This window comes from Nestor notabilis, unplaced genomic scaffold (genome assembly GCF_000696875.1).
Source record: "Nestor notabilis isolate BGI_N333 unplaced genomic scaffold, ASM69687v1 scaffold6170, whole genome shotgun sequence".
NCBI classification, from domain to species: domain Eukaryota; kingdom Metazoa; phylum Chordata; class Aves; order Psittaciformes; family Psittacidae; genus Nestor; species Nestor notabilis.
In genome coordinates, this window is record NW_009909594.1 from 264 (window position 1) to 11,883 (window position 11,620).

General features: G+C 39.3%; 1 protein-coding gene across 1 annotated transcript in view; it reads left to right on the forward strand.

The window, feature by feature from the left end:
• Nucleotides 1-334: 334 nt before the first annotated feature.
• The window catches only part of LOC104403584 (vacuolar protein sorting-associated protein 13B-like), a gene marked incomplete at its 3' end in the record, with an annotated part of 89,465 nt that continues 78,179 nt past the window's right edge, over nucleotides 335-11,620 (forward strand). The window contains exons 1-2 of the mRNA XM_010011812.1: nucleotides 335-481; nucleotides 8,079-8,222. Coding sequence (XP_010010114.1) covers nucleotides 335-481; nucleotides 8,079-8,222 — 291 coding nt within the window. The remainder of the gene's footprint in view (nucleotides 482-8,078; nucleotides 8,223-11,620) is intronic.

The window sequence follows — 11,620 nt, forward strand, 5'->3', positions numbered from 1 at the left end:
CTTTTTCTTCTCTGTTTGGTTTGTTTGGGTTGACTTTTGATAGCGAACAAGCCAGTTTTAAGTTCCAGTATATGTATGCGTATCAGCTGGAACTTTGTAAAAGCAAATACACGTGCTTTCATCTTGGTATGTATTTCACCTTTATATGTAAATGTATGTATCTCTACATATAGACATATGTTTAGAAAGCAGAATTTGAAATAAAAATTTTCATCCATCCAAACAATGTGACTGTCGCTTTATTGAAAATTAGGATGACAGATTTATGAATAATACCTCATTGTCTTGTTTTTTTTTCCTTAGTGCTTGCCCTGTAATACAGAAATCTTCCAGAATGCTGGAGTCCTATGTAACTCCTATTCTGATGAGTTATGTGAATCGCTACATAAAGAATCTGAAGCCTTCAGATCTGCAGTTGTCACTCTGGGGAGGAGATGTCGTGCTTAGTAAACTTGAGTTAAAGCTAGATGTACTTGAACAGGTATGTTTATAGTAGTTGCAGTCTGTGTCTTTGACCTAAAAGAAGTTGACTAAATAATTTAGGTTGGTCTGCACAGATAAAAAAATACTCGTTTAGTACTCACTCGTTTTCTTCTTATGCAAGTCCTTTATTTTCCCTGCATTTAGTTACTTTTGTGTTTAATTCCATGCCATTTGTTTGGTAATGAATGGTAATTCTTTGCACATTCTGGAAGTTATGGGGTCTGAAGAGAATGGCTTTTTATGGACATGTTTCTTTTGGAGACCAGTAACGAGTGGTGTCCCTCAGGAATCGGTGTTGAGACCTGTGTTGTTCAACATCTTTGTCAGTGACATGGACAATGGGATTGATGCGCCCTCAGCAAGTTTGCCGACGACACCAAGCTGTGTGGCTCGGTTGATATGCTGGAGGGAAGGGATGCCATCCAGAGGGACCTGGACACGCCTGTGAGGTGGGCTGTTGCCAACCTCATGAAGTTTAACCAAGCCAAGTGCAAGGTCCTACACCTGGGTCGGCACAACCGCAGGCACAGCTACAGGTTGGGTGGAGAAGAGATTCAAAGCAGCCCTGTGCAGAAGGACTTGGGGGTGGTGGTTGATGAGAAGCTTGACATGAGCCGGCTTCAGTGTGCGCTTGCAGCCCAGAAACCAACCGTATCCTGGGCCGCATCAAAAGAAGCATGACCAACAGGTCAAAGGAGGTGATCCTGCCCCTCTACTCTGCTTTTGTGAGACCTCACTTGGAGTATTGTGTACAGTTCTGGTGTCCTCAACATAAAAAGGACATGGAGTGTTGGAGCAAGTCCAGAGGAGGGCTATAAGGATGATAAGGGGGCTCAAGCACCTCCTATATGAACACAGGCTGAGAAAGTTGGGGCTGTTCAGCCTGGAGAAGAGAAGGCTGCGTGGAGACCTCATAGCAGCCTTCCAGTATCTGAAGGGGGCCTACAAGGATACTGGGGAGGGACTCTTCGTTAGGGACTGTAGTGGTAGGACAAGGGCTAATGGCTTTAAACTGAAACAGGGGAAGTTTAGATTAGATATAAGGAAGAAGTTCTTTACAGTGAGGGTGGTGAGGCACTGGAACAGGTTGCCCAAGGAAGTTGTGAATGCTCCAACCCTGGAGGTGTTCAAGGCCAGGCTGGACAGAGCCTTGGGCGACCTAGTTTAGTGTGTGGGGTCCCTGTTCATGTCAGGGGAGTTGGAACTAGATGATCTTAAGGTCCTTTCCAACCCTAACTATTCTATGATTCTGTGATTCTATTCTGTGATGTTTTTTCTTTCAGTGACCATTGTTTTACAGTATGAACATTAACTTAATTGCTTTTCCAGTCATATTTACTAATTGCATATAGTAACTAATTCAGAATGTCACAAAGTAGGATCTCTAATTGTGCATACTGAACATAGATTTGTGTTCTCTGTAGTGTTTTATAATTCCAGGTTTCATCATTCCAATTATATTTAAACTTAAGAGTAACTGAGGGACAGAGTTGATCAGCTGGTTTGTGTGGGGCTTTCAGTTTGATCAGGGGCTCTTGGCCTTTAAAAGACAGGCTTGACTCAGTAAAACAGTTGATATGGAATTTGGAGCCTGTTGTCAATATGAACAGATTAAGTCTTAGTGGAAGGACTGTTTTCTTGTGTGCTTATCTGAGTTGACAAGGAGTTGGGTGTATGAGCCCAATAAAACTGTTTTCTGTTGGTGTAGTGAGTCTTAGCTGGTGTCCTGTGTCCAGATGTAGTCCAAGTGAAGGAGCTGAGAGAAATGCAGCAAAAAATAATGGGAGATTTAGGCAATATGGCTGTTAAAAGAAGAATAAAATAGAAGGGAATGTGTTTTAATTTTGAACAAAAGTGAGACAAGATAGGACAAGAATTATGTGGATGAGACAAGAAAGAATGGAATAAATTTCATTTGGAGAGACTTAGATTGAACATCAAGTGAAATTTCCTCATTTTAATCAGATGGTGAGGCATTGGAGAAGACTGAGGATGTTGTATGGTCTCTATTGGGAGACCTTTTAAAATGTGAAAGAAATGTTTATGGTTTATTAACTGTCTCTGATCCTGTTCTGGAAGAGGAGATAATCTTTCAAGAGATCGTGTCCTATTTTCTGTGCTTTTGTAAAGAGCTTGATTTGTCTTGCTTGAGGTATCTGGTGGCCTGTGTATTTTCTATCAAGTCTTTTGTTTCTTCGTTTTATTGGTTCAGCTTGTCCAAACAGCTGATGCAGATACTAGACTTCAGCTGGTAGGATGTGCTCCTCCTGTGAATGTTTGAAGCCTTTTTTAATGTATATATTAGGAAATCTGAGAAGTGTTGATCAGAAAGGAACTCTGGAGGTTATCTATTCCAACCTCCTGTTCTAAGCAGGACTGTTACCAGCATTATGTCAGATCAGCTTGTGGTTTTCTCCAAGTTGAGTCTTGAAGTCTCCTGCATTGGTTGTGAAAACCTCCACTTGTTCTAGTGCTATATTGTGTAGAGAGAATGTTTGTCCAAATAACAAATGATGACTTGGGATGGATATATCAAACTTGCTACATTACCTGGTACAGTTAGGATTTTGCTGCCTTCACTGATGTTGTTCCCATTCAGATAGTTGCAGTTTGCTGGTGGGTGATCTCTTCATCTTTGCCTATTTATCAGCTGGGTACCTAAATATTCAGTGCAATCTGTTAATGCCATGGCTCTTGTAGAGGCAAATGTTGCCATATATACCTGTGCTCATGTCCTATCAGCTTGAATGGGGATGTGAATATGCAATGAACACAAAATCTGGCTCAGATTAGATTTTTTTTTTTTAATTTTTTTTTTTTTTTTACAGGATTTGGCTCTGTGTTTGTGTGAAAAGTAGTGATCTTATTTTGGCTTTTATTATTCTTTGGAGCCTGCCCGGACACACAGACTGTATTTAGGATGTCTTTCTTTTTTTTGTGGAAGGGATGGTGCTTTATGCCTGCTCAGCAAAACTCTTTTTGAGTATGTAGTAATAAAACATCCTTTTGCAGCTGGCAGAGAGCTCCCTTGAAAAGAAAGTCCTTCTGCCTGGATGAATTCGTGATATCCAAAATTATTTGCCTTAACTGCTCTGGTCTTGTAACATCCTTTCCTGGGCTGTTATCCTCAGCTTGGTTTCCTTCCCCTTATCTGGCATAAATGCAGCCTTAAATTCATGCTTTAGGCTTTGGATACAAATGCACATACCCTGGATGTCTTTGTCTGGAGCCTTGAACATTTTCAGAGAGGCTACAGTAGCATAGGTGACAACTACCTGGACAAAGCACCTTATAAAAGGTTTGGGAACAAATCTGTTCTTTCTTCCCTCACTCCTTGAACTTCAGCTGGTGTTCTGTTTACAGTTCTGGTGTCCTCAACGTAAAAAGGACATGGAGCTGTTGGAGCAAGTCCAGAGGAGGGCTACAAGGATGCTAAGGGGGCTCAAGCACCTCCCATATGAACACAGGCTGAGAAAGTTGGGGCTATTCAGCCTGGAGAAGAGAAGGCTGTGTGGAGACCTCATAGCAGCCTTCCAGTGTCTCAAAGGGGGCCTATAAGGATGCTGGAGAGGGACTCTTCATTAGAGACTGTAGTGGTAGGACAAGGGGTAATGGCTTAAAACAGGGGAACTTTAGGTTAGATATAAGCAACAAGTTCTTTACAGTGAGAGTGGTGAGGCACTGGAATGGGTTGCCCAAGGAAGTTGTGAATGCTCCATCCCTGGCGGTGTTCAAGGCCAGGCTGGACAGAGCCTTGGGTGACATGGTCTAGTGTGAGGTGTCCCTGCCCATGGCAGAGGGTTGGAACTAGATGATCTTAAGATCCTTTTCAGCCCAGACCATTCTATGATTCTATGTTAACATTTTCATGTCATGTTGCACTCTTATGGGTCACCAAACACACAGTACTTAATGAAAGGGGAAAGATTGCACAGAAAAGGAGGACAAATAGAAATTGTCTTTGTTCTGTTGTATTATGAACAAGTTATTAAATCTGGCACACATTTGTATTGTCTACTGAAATAGCACAGCGAAGATTTCTCTGTATGGCTTTAAGAAAAGTTGGCTGTGCAATTAGGATAATGTCAGACAAATTCCTTTAAGAAAGAACTGTCTTCTAAATAAGCTGTGGATTTGGTTGTATCACTTCATTTTGAAAGAACTCCTGCTTCCGTTTTTTTAACTGTCTTACAGTTAACTAGACAAAAATCAGAATATGTTAAATCCATCCAGCAAACGGTGGAAAAACTTCTATTCTAGAGTACCTTTTGAAGTAAACTCCTAAGTTACACATGTGAACGCAAGTCAGGTTGTAAATAGATGTTATGGTATTGACGAGCAACATAAAAATTATGTATCTGTGAGTCTGGAAAGGAATTTATTTCTATTGCTGTTAATACTAATAGTTTGCTGTCTTGATTCATGAAAGCATTGTCTCTTAAATTGCAGTATATTTTTAGAGTCCATATTTTTTTGCGCTGCTTTCCTCCCTCTCTTCTCCCCAGGCTGTAGGACATGAGGTACTTTTTCATTTCTTGTATGACCAGTGTAACAATATCTGTACTGAACGACCCAGTATTTGCTTTTCAGTGGCTTAACTGAGACTGTCTAGATTAAAATTTTATTTAGGTTGACTGTAAGCCTAAGGCTAAATTTTTAGGAGAGAGGCTTTCAGCTATAATCCTTCAGTATATTAGTGAATGAGGTGAAGAAAAAATGCTTTGTAAAAACAAAGTGACAATTTTCTTTGATTTGTTTTTATGGGAAGGTCTGTAACTGTCATCTTTTGGAATGGGGACTTGGAATTAGGTGTGACTTCGTGTAAGCATGGTTGAGGTAGCAGTCAAGTGTTTCTCTCACGTGAGATAGTGTATGGTTTTTTAAATTCATTAATGAAAGCTCAGTAAACCCTAAAACCTGATATACAAACTGAAAGCTTTGCAACAACAACAACAAAAAACCCTACAGTTATGATTTTGTGAGTTGCCTTCTCTGAAGATTTTGTTAGCAGTGAATATACTTCATCTACTCTTAGGTCTTGGATGCAAGATAAAATTTTTAATCATACCAGTTGAAAGGCTAAAGAGGTATCAACTGTAGAATGGAGAGAGCGTTCCTTAACATTGCTCCTATTAGCATCTGTTGTCACTAGATATTTGTGGGTAAGAATAGTTGACTTCTCTTTTGGATGACTAATTAGGGGCTCTCTCAGGATGCTAACCTGTCACAGTTGCAGTGGCAGGTATTTCAACTCAGAACTTATGACATATAGCTACTATGAAAAAGTTTTTAATGGGCTTCCGAAACATGTCACTAAGATTTGATTACAGTTTAAAGATGTTAGGCACATAATGGTATTAACTAGCTTCATAGGTATATTCTATAGGTAGACTTACTATATATGCCAAGTACTAAATGCAAAATACATTGTCCTGAAATTTTATTACTGTAGAACTTCTATACAGCAGGGATAGGTCTAAAGTCAAGCAATGCAGGAAAATAGGCTTTCTGGATCCACTTCTAGATGTTTATCTGAAATTCCCTACCACCTTACCTGGTTGAGCTCAGATTTTCATGTGTCTTCTCTATTTAACTTCTACTCATTCATAGGAGTACGGAGTCAAAGCATGCAAATACTTAAATTGAGCCAAGGTGCAAAGGTACTTAAGCCTCGGGTTGCCAGGGAAATTCTGAAGTTCTGAACAAAGGCTTATGTCTCTGAGTTTACTTGGAAATACAACAGTTAAGAACCTAGGGGTGCTGATTGGCAGCAGGCTCAATGTGCATCAGCAGTGTGCCCTGGCAGCCAAGAGGGCAAACCACATCCTGAGGTCCATCAAAGAACAGCCAGCTGGTCAACCTGCTGTATGCGGTGGTGGTGTGGCCTCACCTGGAGCACTGTGTGCAGTTCTGGGCACCACAATTTAAGGAGGATGTGAAGGTCTTTGAATGTGTCCAGAGGAGGGCAACAAAGCTGGTGAGAGGGCTGAAAGGAATGTCCTATGAAGAATGGCTAAAGACTTTGGGCATGTCTAGCTTGGAGAAAAGTAGGTTGAGGGGTGACCTCATTGCTCTCTACAGCTTCCTGAGGACAGAAGGCAGAGATGGAGGTGCTGACTTCTTTCCCTGGTATCCAGTGAGTGATAGGACTTGTGGGAATAGTGCAAAGCTGAGCCAGGGGAGGTTCAGTCTTGACAGTAGGAAGCATTTCTTAACTGAGGATGGTCAAACACTGGAACAGGCTTCTTGGGGAGGTGGTCGATGCCTCAAGCCTGTTAGTGTTTAAGAGGCATTTGGACAATGCTCTTAATGACATGTTTTAACTTTTGATCAGCCCTGAATTGGTCAGGCAGTTGGATTAGATGACTGTTGTAGGCCCTTTCCAACTGAAAATATTCTATTGTAATGGCCAAAACCATTACTGAGTGTCTGGGAGACTTAGGTTCACTTCTTCCTCAATCTGACAATATTCACACCTGTAGTTCCCAGCACCTACAATGAAGATGCAAACACCAGGCTATAAGCAACTCCAGCTGAAGACATCAGTTGTTTTTTCCCCATTAAGACTTTAAACCTTTATAGCCAAAAATGTCAGGATAGGAGATCAGGAAGTATGTTATCACTGAAGCCTCATCATTAGAATACTTAGTATTGAAAATGCTGACTTAAGGTTCTGGAATAATATCAAATATGGTTTCTTTATGTTGCACTAAGCATTCACTTTCCTTACTCCAAATCTTGATCTCTAGTTCTGGGAACAGGTCTTTAGCCTGACAGTTTGTCTGGTAAGTGTTAAGCTCATGCTTCCCAGGAGAACCCCAGGAGCTACTGGGGGAATTTCAACACTTTGTATCCAAAGAATTTCAACCTTGGCACCTTGTTTGCTTCTGACTCACTGCATGCAGCTGCAGGTGGCTCACTGGGGCTGTCCTATAGAGGCGTCATCTAAGCATTGACTGGGTGGAGTGCCAGGCATTTGTTAGGAATTCTGGGCTAACTTGCACCAGTTTTTAAAGCAGGGTGATACACACGTTAGGCCTTGGTCAGGAGTTGTCTGATTTTGCCAGTGAAAAATTTAGTAACTTTGTATTTACTGAGCAGTTTGTTGTGAATGTGGTGACAATGGCCCAATCTTAAGGGCTCTAAGCTGTTGTAACTCCAAGTACTAAAATATTTTGGAAGAAATTGACTTGCTGTGGCTTTGTCAATGTTTAATTCCAAATTCATGTTCTTCAGAATAATGCAGGTTGCATATCAGTTTAAGTATTTACTTTCACCTGGTTCATTGGTTCATTTCTACTTGTCCCTTGAGCAGAGACATTTTGCGGTAGTTTCATGCATGAGAGGTGGCTTTAAATAGTCTTTGATTATTAAGGACATGATAATCCAAATGTCGCCTTCGAACAGACTAATTGTACGAGTGCAAGCAATTGTAAAGCTGGTTGTCAAGGCCCATGGCATACTGCTGATTTGGGGAGACAGAATAAATTCCGACTTACATTTTGAGCTAGAACTGCACTATTTTAAGTTACAAATGTGCCTTGAATTTTGATGTGTTTCAGTAGTTCATTCACTACTCTTTTTGTTGTTGCTAGGAGCTGAAACTACCATTTACCTTTTTAAGCGGGCATATTCATGAACTTCGGATTCATGTGCCATGGACAAAATTGGGGTCAGAACCAGTTGTCATCACCATCAATACGATGGAGTGCATCTTGAAATTAAAGGATGGAGCTCAGGTAAGAAATGCAATGAATGCTTTTCTGATGTTGAGAGGTAGAAAATAATAGCTTCTATTTTTACCTTCTTTAAAACCATCTGAAGAATCAGGCATGTGAAGATGCAGTTTCTGCTATTTTCTAAAAGGCTGATATTGTTCTCATCTTGGCTAGTATCTTTGTTTATGCTTATTTTTAATTCTTTACTAGCTGTAGCTGTATTCTTGCAGATGTAAGAGCATGTTAATAGTGCTTTGCCGGAATTTTCCTATGACTTGACAAGAAATGTATTTCAAGAGCAATATAGTTTCCTGCACGCTTCCAGCTTCTGCCTCCCCAGGAACAGTGCTGGTTGCTTGAGACAGCTATGTGCAGCACCACTAGCATTGGGCATTTTTCAAAAGATGTGTGAAGGAGTGCTTTAGAGATACTGGAGTGTGATTCTGTTTTCCCTTCAGAAGTTATAGTACTTGCTTGAATGTACTTAGAAGCTTTCTTACATGAAAGGGTCTCAAAGGGCTTTTTGTTTGGTTGCTTGCAATAATTTGTCTATTACACCGTTTCACAGGCTCGGGAAAGATTTTCTTCTGACACAATGAAACTAAAATATGCAGTGGCTCAATTTTGCTATATGTCTAACTTAGTTAACAAAAAATACTTTGGTATTTTAACGTTGAACTTGGTTCCTTTAGTCAATATGGTGCTTTCACTCTAGAGAGGTTTTGTGGTTGGGTTTTTTTTTTTTTTTTTCCTTTTTTGTTGTTTTCTTTTTAAAGCCTTGTTCACATTTTAATTTCAACACAGAGTCCTCCAGTTATATTAAGGATCATGCGAAAGAAAATTCCAATTTGTGTAAAGCTCTCAAGTATTTGGTAGGGTGCTTGATGAGCTGTTGACATTTAACATCAATAATTAGACATAAGCCAGCAGAAACATTGGAAAACATGATTCCATTATGTTTGATATTTCTTGTAATATTCTTTTACAGTTCCAGAGCTAAAAGGCTTTTGTTTCTGGAATAGAAATCTCTAGACCTAGGTATGCCACCCACAAAGCATATACTTGCATTCTTTAGTTCTCTCTGTGTGCATGCGTGCACACACACACATGTATGCACACCAACAACTAAGTACTTTTCTAATGGTAAGGTAAGATTTTGAGGCCAAATGTTCCATGAGAAATGTGTTTTAGAAGCAGCAAATTGCAACTAATTATAGAAGTTGCAGACAAAGATCTGTAGCCTATGACTTTGTGCAACCCAGAACTAATATTTGATATCGGACCACGCAGATGGCTACTGCTGGAATGATCAGATTTCCTGCTAGCATGGTATTTGAAACTTAAATTTTGTGGTGCATACAGTAAAAGGTCAAGTGTCACGAATGTAAAGCACTCTCAAAACAAGTATTTGTTACAGATGTTTAAGATTCAGAGGCAAGAAAGGATTTTTGAAAATTGCAACTGACATTTGAACAAATTATTCAGTGGTATGTACACTCAGGAGGGTAAAATTTGGGTCTGTGCCATAGGAGGATTATCTTTGACTAACAAGAATGTAAATCAAAACAGTTTTATGCCGTTTTCTGAGGATATGGTTTTTAAAGTTGACAGCTTTAATTTTATTTCTTAAATTACTATCTGGAAAGTGTTTTATAGTAAGAAAATGTTTTGACAAATTCTTGTGTTCTAACTTCCAGTGTGACAGTGTGCTTGGCTAAAACCAGTTGTCATAAAAATGTTTGCAATCAGCGAATAAAATACCTGAGTGAAATAGAATATTTCTGTGGAAAATAGTAGTAAAACGAACTTTCAGTAAATTTAGCTCCAACTGGAACTGGTCTGCCAAGAACTTCATATCGATGAAGAGCGTAATTAGCAAGAAAGTTTAGTTCTCAAAAATTGATTGGCTTGATCCCGAGTTTCCTTCCTCAGGTCAGACCTCTAATGAGCACATGCCTAATTTCACCTGAGCAAAAAATAAAGTTTCTGACCTCAATTTAGTGTGATGTGTATTCTTTGGAAAGGGACTATTTCAAAGGATACTGATTTTTGAAGATGTATGGGTATTCAAATACATGGCGTTGTTGAAAGCTGCTGTCCAGTGGGCCTTACAGATTTTTGTAAGCAAAAAACTTCTCTCCTGGGAATGCTTTTGTACATCTGTGCTTTTACTTTGCTGCTGTGTCATAGTTCAGTTTCAGTGCTAGGTTGGTTGTTTTTTTGTTGTTTATCCTATTGCAGCATCTCCTCAGCTGAAATGAAAGTTTGGGGTATACAGTAATGGCTCAACTTCTAGTTTTATGCTAATAGTCTCCTTTTCTAAGGACAAATGTTGTATAAGTGATAAGTTGACCCAGTGATATACAAAATCCATGGTGTAGAATTGATGATATTTTCAGTGCATTTCAGAGTTTGAGCCTTTCGAAGGTCATTGCTTTTCCTCTCTTTTCTGTGCTTTTTTTTCCTACTTTCTCTGCAGATGATCCTACCAATTCTGAAACTAAAATGTTAGATAAATATGGCTACTTCATAAGAAAATGAAAAAGAACAGAACTTTGCAGTGATTAAAACGGTATTATATTGAATATGCTTTGTATGTACTTTTTGGTTAAGATTTAGGTTAATACCAGAAACTGAAGTAGGAATTGAGCATGAGGCACTTTGCTTTATGATGTCTGTCAGCTGAATGCAACTATACCTCTTTGGTTTTTTTTTTCTTCTGAACACAGCTGACCTTTTATAACATTATCAAATTAATGAAATAAGTTGGTAAGATTTGAAATGTGTTCTTACGCACTTAAACGTCATTCTGAAGTTCACTTGACTTGTATTTGTTAACTATCTCCCTTGAGACCGTTCTTCACGAATGTTTTAGAGGGCGGTTAAAGTTCCAGTATTACATTCTTATTACTTACCTCTGTATATTAAACTTCAGGACTTGTACCTATAATTGAAATCCCCTTGCTAAACTGCTGTTGATGCTGTTTTTCTTGCTAGAGTTTTTCTTTTTTGTCTTCTTGGACCCTTCTGAACTTTTTCCTTTGTACTCAAAGTATTTTTCTTTTTTTTTTTTTAAAAAAAAGAAGCTATTTAAAATTCTTCGTTCATTTATCTTCCCCCCCTCCATTCCACAGTGCCTCTGTACCTAAACCAAAGGCTTTAAATTCGTGTGGTGCATATTGGCAAAGATAAGCCTGTGTGTGTTTCGTTCACCTTCCTGACATTACAGCTAACCACAAGACTAATCTCTATGCTCAACCTTGAATTCTGTGGGTTTTAGTTTTGGAACTGATGCAAATCAGGAGATTCAAGGAGAAATGTTTTATCTGTATTACGGCTTCACTTTTGCGTCCTTGTCTTTAATCAGGACAAAGTGCATCAGGAATATGCTGATGCATATGAAGATGAAAACTTTCCCT